General features: G+C 40.1%; 1 protein-coding gene across 1 annotated transcript; it reads left to right on the top strand.

Moving 5' to 3' along the window:
- Positions 1 to 1,583: 1,583 nt before the first annotated feature.
- On the top strand, positions 1,584 to 17,484 carry LOC310958889 (bone morphogenetic protein 1-like). The gene is made up of 20 exons (XM_083930042.1): positions 1,584 to 1,745; positions 6,008 to 6,118; positions 6,200 to 6,349; positions 6,483 to 6,600; positions 8,246 to 8,424; positions 8,516 to 8,621; positions 9,664 to 9,788; positions 9,994 to 10,109; positions 11,014 to 11,116; positions 11,249 to 11,365; positions 11,557 to 11,702; positions 11,913 to 12,108; positions 12,190 to 12,315; positions 13,507 to 13,667; positions 13,815 to 13,995; positions 15,166 to 15,291; positions 16,181 to 16,308; positions 16,400 to 16,613; positions 16,821 to 17,071; positions 17,167 to 17,484. The coding sequence occupies exons 1-20, from the start codon at positions 1,613 to 1,615 to the stop codon at positions 17,299 to 17,301; spliced, it is 2,922 nt and encodes a 973-aa protein (XP_083786168.1). The 5' UTR covers positions 1,584 to 1,612; the 3' UTR covers positions 17,302 to 17,484.
- The last annotated feature ends 84 nt before the right edge of the window (positions 17,485 to 17,568 follow it).

The raw sequence follows: 17,568 nt of genomic DNA, 5'->3' as shown, positions 1-17,568 counted from the left end.
TGACCTGAGAAGGGGAATAAAAATCGCTGAATCATTCATTCATGTATTATTAAAATGAATTTAACAGATTGCCGACTATTTTACAGATTGGCGACTATTTAACAGATTGGCGACTATTTAACAGATTGGCGACTATTTAACAGATTGGCGATTATTGTTAAGATATATTATCAACTGTGAGAGCCAAGGAGCACTATAGACAAGAAATAACATGTTGTAGGCAAAGTTCTGGTAAGCAGATGTTACCTTTGGACAGTGCCAGGCTAGCTGTTTCCCTCCTGCTTCCAGTGTTTATGCTAAACTACGCTAAGCGCCACTGTATATACAAAAAGTATATACATTACCATTGTAATTTTGAAAACGCATATATATAGTTATATATATGGTATATACATATATGCTGTTTTATATTTCTGTAGTTTTTTGTATAGCTGGAGTTTGAAACAAAAACAATTACCCCCCCAGGGATTAATAAAGTATTTCTGACTCTGATTCTAATTCTGATGTAGGCCAAAAAATATATGAATGGTATTGAGATTTTCTTCTAACTAATGTTGAACTATTCCTTTAAAGCTATGTTCATGTTTAATGTATGACTAAAATATACAGGCCATTTTGTGTGGCTCAGTTAAAAACTGTTGATAATCTCAAAGCAACTTTAGCTGCTGCAAATAGAGAGATCCTTTGACACCAAACCAACTAAACTGAAGTGACAGTTGTTGGGCCTTTCACCCAAATACAAAAAACAACATGGCAGTAGTCCTTTCTGTCTGTGCCAACATAAAACAGTTCATAGAGGAGACTGAATCCTCTCTTGCCATCACTGCATGGCACCGTGCAGCAGTAAAGTAGCTCTGATGAAGAGCAGAAAACAGGATTTATCTCTTAGTTTTACCAAATTTAAGCGGACAAACTAAACACATCAGTTTGCATAGGTTTAAATGTTACATTCACAGGGATGGACGGGCTGAGGAGGACATTAAACTCATCACACTCAGTAAGTGGATACTTTTCTCTCTTTAAGTGTTTTAGAAGCTGCAGGTGTATCCGGTCAAGAATGAACTCCTATTGAGAACATCTTGGAAGCCGGAGTCTCAGAAAGAGCCTGTTGGAATAAAAGAATTAGAGCTGATCTTTTAAATGAGTTGCAGAAAATGTGCTGTTGTTAACACATTGTGTCGGTGTGCAAATATAGATTCTATAACAGGTGACAATGAAGCTTTTCTCTTGTTTTTAATCTGATAATTTGGCTCCAAACTCAAGTTCAGAACACAAAACACAAAATAAAACAAAAACAGACAGACAGAAAGAAAGAAAGAAAGAAAGACAGACAGAAAGAAAGAAAGAAAGAGAGAAAGAAAGAAAGAAGTTGAACCCATGTCTGCAGGTGAAGTACCTCTCTGGCTTATAGTCATGGCTGTGTGTTTAGTAGAGAACTGTGTGGCTCTGCTCTCAGCTGGCAGCGAATCACTGCAGCGGAATGGAGACGTGAGAAAACAGCGCTGTGTTTCTAAAATCCCACCGCCGCTGTCGAGGAACTTTTTTTTTCTTGCTCTCATTTCAGCTCCTTAAATGACCAACTTTTCCTCTTGTTGATATTAGATCATAAGTAATGGAAGTCGCTCCGACATTTCTGTTCCTGCTGTGCGGTCTGCGCGTTTCTCTGGCGGCTGATTGGGAGTTTGTGGATACGAACTTTACCCACCTCGGTGATGCAATCGACTACAAGGATCCCTGTAAAGCTGGTACAGTGCATTTTAATTCCTTTATTGATCTGTAGCATTACCTTTCGGTGTGTCTCCAATATCATGACCCCCTAGGCCCCATAGGAAGTTCATTGCATCTTAAGTGACAATTTAGGATAACATGTAGGCTAAAAAAAAATGCAACAACAAAAACTACCTCCATATTTTCATCGTACTGTTAGTTTATTAACAATTAAGTAACAATCAATTAAGTAAAAGCCCTTATTCAAAGTCTGACATATCATTTATTCACGAGTTACTGTATTAGAAGATGTTTTTATCCCTATATTTACTTGTTTTTCTCTTTCCATGAGGAAAAATCACCTTGATTCAACAAGTTATGTTCAAGTTCTAATGGTCGAAGAAGTAAAACCACAGGATGTACAAAAGTACAAAAGTATAAGCAGCAAAACGTACTCAATTGTAAAAAAGAAAAAAAAGAAAAAAGAAGCCTACACATTAGACTACAGAATGGCCCCTTTTATGGTTTTATATTGTGTTATTAGATCCTTAATACTAATGCATTTAGGTGCACTATGTTGTTTTTCTAATGTTTCCATTTGAGACAGAGATAATTGTACAAGTATCAAATAGCTTAAAATGAATGTGCTCAAGTGAAGTACAAATACCTCAAACTTGCAGTTCGTGCATTTTAAGTTAAAAGGATCACACCTATTTTTAAAGCACGTCAAGTTTCCTGTTCATTCAGTAGATAAAAGTAACCATATCAATTATAGAAATGCAGATATGTATGATACCAATGTCATTTCAATGATGCATCATTATATATATATAAATGTCAAATCTAAATGAATTGTCAGGAAGCTGCCGGACTGTCTCTGATTCAGTAAATCTGCCTGCCGTACCTTTGCAACGCTCCAGTGTTAATGAATATGCAACTTTTTCCCTTATCATCTTACATGCCAAACAATTACATTGGTTATTAGGGGGCCTCCAGCTGGTTGGGGTCCCTTTTCACTTGTGACTTCTGAAACTTCCAAAACACACCACTCTTCTTCTCTAAGACAGTTGCCTGGAGACTGGAGGTCATTGAGGCCGTGCCAGCGCAGTCCTCGGCTGGACGCCGGTGAAATCCCTCTGGCTTCAGGGCATGGGGTGCACACTGCAGGGGTGACCGTCATTTACAGTCACCCTTTGCATGAGTGAATTCACTTCAAAGGCCGACACAGGGCCTGCTATGTCTTTTCATTTGGACTTTCAAAGGTTGTTACATCACATGGCCAAATGAGGTATTTAACGGGAAAGCCTCTAGTGAGCTGTTCTGCTCGACTAGTACAGCACGAGATCCTGATTTATACAGGAGGGCCAAAATAATGGAAACAAAATGTTAATCCCATAGAAGGAATAGAGACCATGGTTCAAATGTGTGTGAGATGTTTTAAAAACCTTTAGATTTACCACTCAGTGTCGTCTTCGTCAGCTGCTGGAGCCAGAAATCCTGATTTGGGCTTCAGATTTTCGCCTTTGTATTTTAAGGCAGAAGTTGATGTTTTTCCCACTCATTTCAGCACATTTTCTTAAAGCCAACGACCCAACTGTAGTCGAGTTTTCTGTCCAAGACAAACATTCCTGCTTTAGGCATGATTGATTTCTTACGATTGCTCTTCCGTGTCCTCCAATCTTCAGCTGCTAAGGTTGAATTATCTGAAAGGAACCAATTTTCTTTTCTTTTCTTTTCTTTTTTTAGCACATATTGAGTAGCTATTTAAGCTATAAATTACAACTCTTCAGCACAGTCACTTCCTTTAACTTTCAGTTTCCCTTTCCGACAGGGAACTGAAGCTGTTGGATACGCTCTCGTCAAAGCCACCAGACTCCATTCATATAAACAGTAATTTTACCTCTCAGAACACAGGAGTTGCTGGTTATTGAGAGACTTTGGTTTTTTAAAAGGGTTACAAACAAAACTAACTAATTAACCAATTGAGGCAGCAGTTGGACACTAACAGGGGTTGTCCTATGTTCTGCAAGGCTATATTACTGTTTCTGTCAATGCAGTCTGGTGGCTTTGAAGAGAGCTGTAGAACAACTTCAGTTCCCTGTTATAAAGGGCCGTTGGATGGCAAGATAAAGCAGTGAAACTATTTTAAATATAGCAGACACTTAAACTGATATAACCTTTTTATATTTAGCTGCTGCCCCCATCAACAGCAGTACATTACTGTAAGCACTCCTGACTGCGTTTCCAAACTGGGGGCATGCCAGCAGCCATCTGTAGACTGACTATGGATAAGTGACCTCGCAAAACCCCACTTCAAAAGATCCAAACCCTCCCTTTAAAGTGTTAAAAGTAACAGTACTCATTATGCTGAATGACCCCATCTCTTTCAGTGGAATTACAATAAGAATACAAAGATATTTTCTCATCATTGAGTCAATGATTCTGAGCCAATTTTAAGGACAATCCAAAATTAATTGCTTAAGTTTGTGTTAAGAGTTTTGTCTAATGTGATGTCCGTGTGACATTTGTGTGTAAAATATTGATCGGAAAAGTAACTTGTAGGTATAGAAATCAAATATACTGTGGCAGTGGCCGTGATGCATCTTTTGTTGGAAAAGTAACAAAGCAATGAAGTTTGGCGTCAAAGAGCAAAATCAGTTCAGGATTGTGATCATTCTCTCTACACGGCAATGCATACCAAGAAGAGATGAACCATGTGTTTGTGCCATGTACAAAACATAAGAATCGTTTTTGAGGACTCCATGCCGCTAAACAAACACAAAACAAATATACAGTGATGCTGGAGAGCTCAGAGGACAATCACGGTCCAGATGGTCAGCCACACCTGACTCATTTTAGAAGACGAATGAGTTTCCTCTCATAGTAAAGATGTACTGCTCCACCTTACCGGGCATTTAAAGGACTCCACACCTTGGTTACTGAGCTGAATATGGAAACATTCATGTATCTCTGCTACGTATGCAGATCATTCTAGTATTCTATAGTAATCTATAGGCCGTATGAAGCTCCAGCATAGTGTGATCCCAACCTTGTAAGTATTCACCTCACGTCTTCGTTCTTTAAAATGACACAGAAGCTGGACAGTCCTCCAATATGTTTAAGTTTGTGTGCTCAGTCGGTGTATTTGCTGATCAAACAGACACTTGAAGTCTCATTCAGGCATCTTCTCCGGACACAGATTCCGACATAAGCATGCAGGGAGTTTTGGCTGTGAAATCATGAAACTAGTTCTGTCTGTGCAAAGCAATTCATTTAATTTACTACTAAAGCAGCATAATACTACTACTGCATATAGTTAGATGGTAAGTATGAGATAAGGAGTTAATATGTGTAAATCTTGGTTCCTGGTTTACCGTATAAATAATTATACTTTTTTGTGATTTATACCACTCTCATATCTCTTTGCTACATTAATAATCTTGAAGATGTTTGTATAAATGTCTGTTAAGTTACTATATTTTGTCAAATGAGGTGATGAAAGCCCTTGGATTTTCAGTATTATGAACTGAATCAGCATGCCCAGCAGTGGTTAGTCCACCAGAAAGGCAACAAACTCACTCTTCAAATCACTTGTGTGTGAAGCCGCGTACTGATTTTTCTGGTCTCTGCTAGCATTGGGAGTAAATGTATATACAGCTGAACAAACAAATAAAAGACCACCACTGATGATGGAGCTTCAAAAACAAGCAAAAATCTAAAGAAATTAACCAATTGACTGACTCACACAGGCAAAACAGTTTGAATCTCTGAGAAATGAGATTCAAAAACACACCTGCAATTACTGCTGATCTGGGGTGTGTTCAGCCCTGTCAAAGCGTGGCAAAACATTTATTTGAACTGAAACGGTGGTGCATTGAACACCCTGTTGTGTTTACATACACATTGCTACTGATTGGGTAACACCTCTGACACATTCACCAAACGTGAACACACCTCAAAGCCTGTTTCACACCATTTTGAGGCAACACATTGTTCAACCTGGAAAACGTAGCAAAACGGTGCACGCCGTTTTCAGATTGAACGTGCTCCAAGTGAGAACGGAACAAGCAGATGGCTAGCTTAGCATAAAGACTGGAAACGGGGGGAAACAGCTTGCTCGGCTCTGTCCACAGGTTAAAAAAATGGCCTACCAGCATCCCTAAATGTCACTTATTCACATTATTGTATTTGCTTTGTTCGTGAAACCACTAACGCACATGAGTAAATCAAATGATATAATGTGTAAATTAACAGAACTTTAGCTTTGTGTATGTATTGTGTATCCCTGTGTTCACCCCAGCTGCCTTTTTGGGAGATATTGCCCTTGATGAAGATGACCTCCGCATGTTCAAATATGCCCACACCAGGGATGATACACAGCACACCATCCAGACCAACCACACAGACTCAGGTATCAAAGCTGGGATACATTGACTAATCTATGAATAATTCTGACTGTTTAGTGAGTTCATAAAGGGATTTTCTTTTACAGTCAACGGGTCCACTTCCAATGAGAGCGTCAGGAGCAAGAGAGCTACAGACAGACAGAGTCTCCATCGTCGGCGGAGAGCAGCCACTTCCAGACCTGAGCGAGTTTGGCCGGACGGCATCATACCGTACGTGATCAGTGGGAATTTCACTGGTGAGTTGTGAATGGAAACAGTAAATCAGTCATATGTTCTTACAGTGGAGTTGTCTGCTGTTCAGCCCAGCATGTGTCGGTTGCCTTGTGCGGTTTTGACCTGCTGAAGCTGTCAAAGTCTAATTCCTTTCAGGCAGTCAGAGAGCCATTTTCCGTCAGGCGATGCGTCACTGGGAGAAACACACTTGTGTAACGTTCACTGAGAGAACGACTGAAGAAAGCTACATTGTTTTCACCTACCGACCTTGTGGGTGAGTTGGGTGCTCATTTTTTAAATTATCTATTTTGTGTAGGTTTTGTTTAGTTTCCTTCTTAAATATGTACTCCGTAAGATTTTCATCTATTTAATTGTCTTTTAAGTCACTACCTATCAAAGAGTGAGTTCAAACAATGGTGGTGGATCATATGACCCACTAATGAAAGCACCTTTACTTGCCTTTTTGATGAGTATTATAATATCCCTGTCTGTGGCGACATTCGCGCTAGATGTAAATACGCTGCCATGTAAGTGCAGTTGGCCTGCCAGCTGAACTCGTCACTAACAGTTATGCTTCGTTCACTTGTAATCGGAAATGGGGAACTTCTAACTTGAGTTAAGAGGGTAACATATAGGGGACGGACGGAAAGTAGAGATTAGATTAACAGATTAGCACGTAGATAATGTTGCAGCCTGCCATATGATACAGTTGTGTTATAGAAATCTGTATCGAAATGTTTCTACTGTACAAGGCGTCCATTCATTTTCACATGATGTTTTATTTACTTTGAGCTCATTGTTTTCTCTTTCTGGCCCCAAACAATATACAGTACCTGCACAGCCAACTCTGTGGCCTAAATAAATATGTTCTCATACAACTCAGCTGTGTTCTCAATTACTTTCAAGGGAAACATATAACATACGTATATATATATATATGTTGTACCGGCAACATGTGCACGTTGTGAAACTGTCACAGTTTTAAACACCTGGTTTATGTTGTGAATTGAAACTTGGTTGGGTTTAGAAAAAGATTGTGGTATGGGTTAAAACAAGTAACCTATGTAATGTAAGTGCTAAGTGATGTAAATCAAGTATGCTACGTGAATGAACTTACATACATAAGTTGAAATAAGTCAATGTTGACTTGGTTTCACACGGGACACAAGCAGCTGTCCTTTGTTGAATTTTGATAAGAAACGTATCTGTAATACATCAAAACAAAAGCAGTCCAGGACATAATTATATTTTTTCCTCGAAATGTGAATGAGAATGCAGATTAGTTGTATGGGAAAGTAATATTTTAGGAGACAGGGTTGGCTGGACAGAAGTGTACTGTATATTGTTTTTAGCTATTTTGATCGGAGGAGACATTATAAGACTGATAAAGTTCACAACAGGCTGGTGAACACAGTGGAGCATTTAGCAGCTAAATAACCCAATATTTACCTCTGGACTAGGTGGAGCTAAAAGAAGAGTGAATAGATGACTTACACTCATCCAGTGGCCAGAAACGCATCTCCAAAGGAATGCTGATGTCTATCAGTGGCTTCCGGATGTGTCAAAAAGCAACTGTTTTCTAAAATGTTCATGCATACTTGATGTTGGTGAAAGATTACTAAACTCAAGCAAGTTTGAAGAGTCTGCTAATTGGCTATCTAAGTATACAGAAACAAATAGAGAGCAATGGCTGCCTGGGACTGTAGGAAAAATTACATCCAAGAACCTTAAACCTTAAAACTGGCATTCTACAAAGGTCAACATGAATGACAAGTATAGCTAACTTATTAATAAGTTTAGTTTAAACTTGCGAACAATACTTAGTCGTATGGTCCTTTGATATTCACAAGGAACAAAGAGCCAGTGTTTGTTCTGCAGGTGCTCCAGGATGTGGAGCTAAACAGTGTGGCTCCCTGCAGGTGCTGCTCCTACGTGGGGAGGAGAGGTGGCGGACCTCAGGCCATCTCCATCGGAAAGAACTGCGATAAGTTTGGCATTGTGGTGCATGAACTGGGCCACGTCATCGGCTTCTGGCATGAACACACACGTCCGGACCGTGATGAGCATGTAAGCATCATCAGAGACAACATCCAAGCAGGTACTGTTTTACTGTGTCAACATGAAAAAAGCCTGACCCTCCAGATGTTTCTCTTTGCCTTTAGTCCTCTGATTTATCCGTATATTAATAGGACAGGAGTATAACTTCCTGAAGATGGAGCCAGGCGAAGTCGACTCACTTGGGGAGGTTTACGACTTTGGCAGCATCATGCATTATGCAAGGAATACATTTTCCAGGTTTGCATGTGATGCTTTCTTATGCTTTTCTTTTCATGAAGTTAGTTTTGTGTTAAAGCGACTGGACAGAATTCTTTTTCACATTTATTTCCCAGGTGGGCTTTGTTTTCAGCTCCACCCTTGGTCACATTAACAGGCCATTTAAACAGCTCCACTGGGGCAGCATGCTGTTGAGCATTTGGTGATTCATTCGGTCCACCCTGCCTGTATATTTTAACTGGCAACAAACAGTGCACCAGCCTGCTCAGGCCTTCATCACCAACACCTTACTTCTGACAGTCGTTAAACACCTTTATATTTCTGCAGTTTACAGTTTGGAATGACTACATATTTGAGATCTGGCTTGTTACTATGGTTGCACAGTTTTAATACAGGGTTTATGGTCATTTGTCCACCCAAAGACCTCCTAATATCGTGCTGCATTATCAGCTGAGCTCCTACACTGACCTGGTGTTTGTCCCTTCATTCAGCTTTGCTAAACAAGCTCCATAGGAAACCTCAGGGGATTTGATCTTTTATTGTCACAGAAACAGTTTCACACTAGTCTCCTTTTCATTTCTGTCTCGTGCATGTTGTTGCCCCCGTTGCTTTTCTCTGTGCTTTGGTTTTTTACCTCCATCGCTGCTTTGCTGGTCTGGGTCATGGAAGTGAGCCAAGCTAAATAAAGGCCTGGTAGTTCAGGCTTTGTTGAACAATTTGGGCTGGAGTGGCCTTTTTCTCTGGCATTCAGAAGCGGGCTCCAGTGAGCCGGCTGGCAACCGTCAAAAGGCCCCATTCAGAGTGCTCTGTTTGCACATGCCTGTCATTCATGGGCGCATCACCATGGAAACTATGCAAGAGCAAGCTCCAAACCCAGTGAGAGATTATCAGAATCAATAAAGTACCAAAGCGCTGAACAGGAGTCGGATTGAGAAAAAAAACCTGTGTGAACTTTTGAAAAATCTGCACATCAGCATGTGATGTAATTTATTTTTGAATGATTCGATTTATTTTATCTTCTCTGAGGATGAACTGCTCACATGTGTGATTCCGTCTAAAACAGAGGCATCTTCTTAGACACGATCTTGCCCCGTTATGACGTCAATGGAGTCAGGCCCCCTATTGGACAGAGGACTAGGCTTAGCAAAGGGGACATTGCACAAGCCCGCAAACTCTACAAGTGTGCAAGTAAGCTTCCTTATATGTGGAGAAAGTATAACACCTTGATTTTACATTTTTATCATTTTCAAAGCCAATTAGATATTACACATCATGACAGACTGTGCACTTAAGATAAAATAAACTGTTTGTTTGTTTTTATGGGACATTAATGTAATTTTTCTGGACTATTGTTGTATAACCATGTGAATGTTATGGCGTCTGGTTGTTAAAGGGTGTGGGGACAGCCTGCAGGAGAGTGATGGAAACTTCTCATCCCCTGGGTATCCAAACGGCTATTCGGCGTACGCTCACTGTGTCTGGAGGATTTCTGTCACCCCTGGAGAGAAGGTGAGTGAGAGATGACAAATAAGTGGTAGTTTCATTTCAAAGGTCCCGTATAATGCTCATTTACAAGTTCACAGTTGTATTTTGGATTTCTACTAGAACATGTTTACATGCTTTAATGTTCTAAAAAGTCATTATTTTCTCATACTTTCTCATACATCATTGAAGCTGGAGAATGACACTGTTGTGACTCTTTCTACATATACCGTATATACAGTACAGTTGTGACATCACAATCGTACAGAAGTCCTGACGGCTAAAGACACAGTTTCTGAATACAGGCTGTGTCCTTTTTTCTGTGGATTGAGCATTTTGATACTACACTTTAAAACAATATTTATATAATACCTTAACCGACTTTCTAGTAATAAAAAAAAACATGGAAATCTCAATTTTTACAATAGGGGACCTAATAATAACCTTAATATATGCCAGTATCTACTCACTCACAATGTTCAAGAAAACTACCCCTCAACACTCTTTAGCTGCATTTATAACATACTGTACACCAGCAGTGATATAATGCACAGACGTGTATAAAAAATCATTACATTTATTGTAATCATATTCAAGGTCAGTGAGACAATTGATCATTACATAATATTGATCTTAGTCGTTCGGACGAAGGTGTACAACTGCAAGGTGGAAATTCTAGTTTCTTCTCAAGATTCATACTTTGATTAAAACTTACCTCAATCAAAGGATTAATGTTAGCTTAACGATTTATTAAACAGTGAATTATAATGAATCACTGGCTAGCTAATGTCACATTTTTCAAACCTGGAAGTAACTAAAATAGGAAGACATTTTTTATTCTTATGAATCTCATTAATCTAGATTAACGTTACATTTTGATAAATTTTTTCCTGTAACACTCTGCCCTCCGTGTGTATTTTCTGTCTCATAGATTGTTCTGAATTTTACTTCCATGGACCTCTTCAGGAGCCACTTGTGTTGGTACGACCACGTGGAGGTCCGAGATGGGTTCTGGAGAAAAGCTCCTCTGAAAGGTCTTGATTTACAACAGACCTTCTCTCCTCTATCTCCTCTGAGTATCATCCGTTAACTTGAGGCGATGTCATCCCTCCACATACTCAGTACAAAACACTTATTTTTCATTATTTTTTTATGTACTTTGGCAGGCCGTTTTTGTGGAGACACACTTCCGGATCAAATCATCTCAACCGACAGTCAACTGTGGATTGAATTCCGAAGCAGCAGCAGTTGGTTGGGCAAAGGCTTTTCAGCTGTCTATGAAGGTACAGCATTGACAAGATGTAGATTCTAACATACACTTTACATAATACTACATTCCCACGTGAACCATCACTAATTATATCAGGTTTGAGAGGTTTTACATGTCCCTTTGAACTGTATAATGTAGATAACTAGAGGTAGAAGTATATAGAAATGCCTGGATGAAACAAATAACTTCTCACCTCTGGTGCAGCCATCTGTGGGGGAGAGGTGAAGCGGGACAGCGGCCAGATCCAGTCCCCCAATTATCCCGATGACTACCAGTCCAACAAAGTGTGTATGTGGAAAATCACAGTAGCAGAGGGTTTCAATGTTGGCCTCTCCTTTCAGTCATTTGAGGTAAAATCGCTTGTTTGGATTGTTTACATATTAAGAATATATTGTTATACTGGGAAAATACTCCATAAATTCCCTCAGGTTGCCAGGAACTTTATTTTTGTTAGCTCTTACCTTTGTTTCAGTTGGCCAGTCCAGAAGATGCCTGTTAAAACATCACTATAATCTGATGTAATGTCTGTGCAAACCCCACTGTCCTCGCTTCCACTGCAGATTGAGAGACATGACAGCTGTGCCTACGACTATGTGGAGGTGCGGGATGGCAGCTCAGAGAGCAGCCCGCTGCTCGGCCGTTTCTGCGGCTACGACAAACCTGACGACATCAAAAGCAGCTCAAACCAGCTCTGGCTGAAGTTTGTGTCCGACGGCTCGGTCAACAAAGCTGGGTTTGCAGCCAACTTTTTTAAAGGTCAGAAAGTAATTTCTGTTACAAACCAGAAATAAAAAAATAACTTCTGGTTCCATCTTGACAATTTTTCATTTGTGCCAGAGATGGACGAGTGCTCCAGACCTGACAAGGGTCACTGCGAGCAGCGCTGCATAAACACGCTGGGCAGCTACAGATGTGCTTGTGACCCCGGATATGAGCTGGCAGCTGACAGACGCAGCTGTGAGAGTGAGTGTAGAGCATGACGCAACACGTTAAACCTGCAAGCCAGGTCAACTGGAGTCTGCGCTCTGCTCTGAGTGAACGCTTTTGACCATGGTGGTGGTCTTTAAGTGAAAGTTGCCATTTTAGAAATTGATTCCCCTCGAAAAACTTTCTGTTAAATATAAGATTAGCCTGAAACTGGTTAGCATAGCTTAGTTTAAAGCTCCAATATCTTAATAAGTGTGATTTCCATGTCATTTTTTATAATGAGGCAGGTTGAGGTGCTGTATAAATACTGTGAAAGTATCAAAATGCTCAATCCACAAAGAAATGCACTCAGTCCCTATTCAGAAACTCTATCTTTGAACAAGCCATCAGGACTTCTGTGTGGTTGTGATGTCCCAACTATACTATACATAGATAGAAAGAGTAGCTACAGTGCTGTTGCAGTCATTCCTCGGCTGAAATGATGATGCAGAGACGCAGAGAACGCAGATGGAAAAGACCCCAAAAAGTGGCTTTTAAACAGAGGGTAAATATATTCAGACAGACAGTATGAGAAAGAAATGTGTTTTTTGAACATTATATTATGAAAACAGTAAGCAGAAACCCCCAAAATACATGTATGAACCTGAAAATTAGCACAATATTGGACCTAATCACTGTAAAGAAGGGAACAGCTAGACTGGCTCTGTCCAAACACAATCAAATCTGCCTACAAACACCTGTTTCCCCCTGTTTCCAGTTTTACTGCAGTACCTGCAGTTGACATTTGTTTCCATTTAAGTTCAGTTATGTTTAGGCCTGATCAACAGGCTGAATTTATTGAATTGAGTTCCACATATTCACTGCAGCTTTGAAGTATCGACTGAAACAATTAAGTCAGAAATCTTTTTGTCATCAGATAGATAGATGACAACGATTAATCGTATCTGACATTTATCCAAAGTATTTAAAATGAACACGGGACATGAGTACCTGGTAGTCTCTGTTCTACCACCAGAGGACAGTACTCCCCTTTATTCCATGACCACTGTTTCCAATACATGGATACTTGGTCATAACTTTATTTCTTAACATGTCTTTGTAATCTCTTTCTGCATGTGGTTAATTAATAGGTTTCACAAATTCACACAAATGGATATGATGTAATTTATGTTGGTGTTAGTCTGTCACACTTATTCCACTAAAATCATTGTTTTCTCCCACCAGCAGCTGCCTGTGGTGGCTTCATCACCAAGCTGAATGGCTCCCTCACCACCCCCGGGTGGCCCAAAGAATACCCACCCAACAAGAACTGTGTGTGGCAGCTTGTGGCGCCCATTCAGTATCGCATCACTCTGGGGTTTGATGTGTTCGAGACCGAAGGGAACGATGTAAGTTAACAATAGTAATGTTTTTCCGGTACTGTAGTCTTTCTGCAGACATTTTTTTTATCAGATAAGCTGCTGAAATCATGATCATTTAACAGGCCAGTTCTTTGTCCTCTTTAGTAAGTAAAATGTTCCAGTGTTTACCACCAGGTGTGTAAATATGACTATGTGGAGGTGCGCAGTGGGTTGAGTTCAGACTCAGAGCTTCACGGGAAGTTCTGTGGAGCGGAGAAACCCGAGGTCATCACCTCCCAACAAAACAACATGCGGATTGAGTTCAAGTCTGACAACACTGTCTCCAAGAGGGGCTTTAAGGCTCACTTCTTCTCTGGTAAGTCACAAAGTATTCAAGAAGTACCGAGAAATGAAGCACTGTGCAAGTAATGTCCAAGACCATCATCACTCTCTCCAACAGCAATACAGGCAGCTGTCTTCAGTGTCTGACACGAGAATGTGTATTTTGACAGTTTGTGAAGCTTAGATTTATTTTGCACAACTCAATAACCTACTGTAGTAGTAGCTTGTTGTTTTAAGCAATTCTTACCTTTCTGCCATGTCGCACTCACCTGACTCCGCCAGACTGATAGATTCGCATTTGCTCAGCATATCCATCTGGGAACTTTCGCTTGGAGATCCTTTGGGAAGAGGCAAAAATACTGGTTGCTGATTGGATAAACCATTTGTCCCCAACATACGGGCCGAATCAACCAATCAGATGACGTACACACACAACGTTGAGGCAAAGCTCAGAAAGTAAACAACATGTTGGTAAAGGATATTTTCAGTTTGTGTACTGCAAGTTTACGGATTAAAAGGCACAGTTTCGGGTGCCAGGTCCATATTCCAACAGAAGGATCTAAGAGAAAAAACTGTGTGGTTATTTTTACCTGATTTGATCATTTTGTTTACTCCACATTTTTATTATTGTTTGTGTTGCACTGTTTTTAACAAATGTCCTTGAGTGCTTAGAAAGGCGCCTATGAATAAAATGTATTATTATTATTAATGCCATACAACCTTAAATAAATATTTGTTGCTTAATCAAACCACAGATGACTAGGATTAATTCTATTGTTGTCCAAAAAATGTCCTGCTCTTTTTGTGATTAGTAAAGATATTGATAGCCCGTCTAAAAATCCACATAGGCACATATCCACATCTTATTTGGACTCCCATGTTATTTATCCACTTGTGATAGCAGGACCATATTCACATAAATGGGATAATTTGGAAAAACTAGTTGTGGATATATTTTTTGACATTCCTCCATGGATTTATGTGAACAGGAAGAACTGAGCTTTTTAAAAACCCAAGAGATGTTTTGCTGAGAGATGACCCAGGGTTGTTTCATACTACAGATTCTTTCTCCTTGAGTAACACAGAAAGCCTTTTGTTTCCGCACTCAGCTGCAGATCTGGGCCTAAAATGTTAACACAATGTGTTCTGCAATGTGACACATTCACATGTTTTTTTAATTAAAATACCATTACCGTCTCAACAGATATAGACGAGTGCTCCAAAGAAAACGGAGGCTGCCAGCATGAGTGTGTGAACACCTTTGGGAGCTACAGCTGCCAGTGCCGCAGCGGCTTCATGCTGCATGACAATAAACACGACTGCAAGGAAGGTACAGTACAGTAGATGTTTGTTGCTGTCCACTCATGTGTTTGATTTAAAAGGGTCAGTTGACCCAGAACACAGTAAGTCTCGATTAAATGTGTTTTAGATTTGAGTGTTTGATTCTTCACCTTTTTCACCCAGATCGTTTAAGACTCTACAGGCAAAAACAATTTATAATCATTCATGCACTGGTCAGTTTTGAGATGTTGGGCTATTTTGCTTACTTGTCTTCATGTCTTCTTCCCTAACTAGTGGAAAGAAAAAAAAAACTAAATACACATTTAGGTGTTTATTTTACTACACATTGTCTGTTTGTGTCTTTAGATTTCTCCTAAATCCACCAAAAGTTTAATTAGATCATACATATCATTTGCATATTTCAAATTACATTTACTGAAAACTTATAATCCAAAAAAGATATAAATCTATAAATCTAACTGGGCAAGTTTCATTAGTCACATTTTTACCCCGTTTACATGTCGTATGTTGCAAAATGTATGGAATTTTACAATACATATCTTTAAATATGCAGCTGAGGCATTATGGAAAGTTTGGTATTTGAAATGCTACTGAATTGGAGATTTGTGGCTCAGAGTGAGAAAAAGTCTTTGAACATCATCATGTCAGGAAGCATAAAATACAAAAAATAGTTGGATCAATGTGTCTCCCTTTAAGGTCATGATCGGTGACAAAGGTTTGATATACATGGATGTTCTCAGTCTGGATTGGTTTTCATACAAACTTCCGGTACTTACAGCCACTTATTATTTTCAGAAGATGTCTATTCAAGGGGAAATACCCCCAGAGGACACTTGTGTTAAAGAGGAGGAAATGATGTGACCACTCAGTGATGCAGCTTTCCTTGTTTTGTTCTGATATGTTATTGTGTTTTACAGCGGGCTGTGATCATGCTGTAAACTCTGTGTCAGGCACAATGAGCAGCCCCAACTGGCCTGATAAGTATCCCAGCAAGAAGGCCTGCACCTGGTCTCTGTCCACAACCCCGGGCCATCGTATCAAACTTGTACGTCACTTTGTTTTACTTTTATGTCATGACCCAGATTAAAAATTTGATAAGCAACTTATCGGGTGATTCATAGTAAAATGATTTGCAGGTTTTCAATGAGATCGACATGGAGGCTCATCTGGAGTGCGCTTATGACCATCTGGAGATCTACGATGGGCGGGACACGCGTGCCCCGCATCTCGGACGCTTCTGTGGCACCAAAAAGCCTTCTCCAGTCGTCTCCAGTGGCAACAAAATGTTCCTGCGTTTTTTCTCAGACAACTCAGTGCAGAAGAGAGGCTTTGAGGCTTCATACAGAGCAGGTAGGCCAAGCAACTATAACTTTTCTACCCCTAAAAAGGCCTGGCAAATGAATAAAATGGCACTTTTGTAGAAAGAATAGGATACCAAAAATGTGACATTTTTCAACTATGGGTTTGTTTTTGTGCTGTGTTTAAAAAGCTGCATTCTTTCTTCACTTTTACGAGATCCTCTTTTTGACCCTCTAATTTGTGGTTGTGATTTCCCAGAATGTGGAGGAAGCCTGAAAGCTGAGGTCAAGACAAAAGATCTCTACTCTCATGCCCAGTTCGGTGATAACAACTACCCCAGTGGCTCCGACTGTCTTTGGGTGGTCTCTGCCGAGAAGGGTTACGGAGTGGAGATCATCTTCCAAGTGTTTGACATCGAGGAGGAGGCGGACTGCGGGTATGATTATGTGGAGCTGTATGACGGCGCTGACATCAAGTCTCCGAGGCTGGGACGATATTGTGGATCTGGGGTAAGGCTAAAATTACCAGCGTTGTATAGTAAACAACGTTTCAATTATTCTTCAAAAAAAAAAAAACATCTCTTTTTGTCTTTTCTTTTCCTCAGGCCCCAGAGGAAGTCTACTCGGCCGGAGATGCCATAGTTTTGAAGTTTCACTCAGATGACAGCATCAATAAAAAGGGCTTTCATGTACGCTACACAAGCACAAAGTTCCAGGACACGTTACACGCAAGCAAGTGACACTGAAACTACCAAAACCTAAATGGAGACTTCACCCCTAACATTTGGTCGGACACACCCATCTCCAGGCGAGGAGCGAATGCATGGATTGATACCGCAAACACCAACCCACATACTTTACATTCACATGTGTTAGACAGAGTGAAGCCATGCAGACAAATTGCATCTTTGCTCTTCCTCATTATATAGCTATATAGGATGAAAGGCAAGGACTAGATTGCAGTGATTATTTTGAGTAAACCCAGTGACAGCGCCTGTAATGAGCTG

This window comes from Echiichthys vipera (genome assembly GCF_963691815.1).
Source record: "Echiichthys vipera genome assembly, chromosome: 16".
NCBI lineage: Eukaryota > Metazoa > Chordata > Actinopteri > Perciformes > Trachinidae > Echiichthys > Echiichthys vipera.
The sequence above is the reverse complement of the archived record's forward strand: the minus strand, read 5'-3'. Positions and strand labels throughout refer to the sequence as shown.

Coding starts and splice junctions, on each gene's coding strand:
- LOC310958889 (XM_083930042.1), top strand. CDS start 1,613: ATGGAAGTCGCTCCGACATTTCTGTTCCTGCTGTGCGGTCTGCGCGTT. Junction 6,119..6,199: donor GACCAACCACACAGACTCAG/GTATCAAAGCTG, acceptor TTTCTTTTACAG/TCAACGGGTCCACTTCCAAT. Junction 17,072..17,166: donor GACGATATTGTGGATCTGGG/GTAAGGCTAAAA, acceptor TCTTTTCCTCAG/GCCCCAGAGGAAGTCTACTC.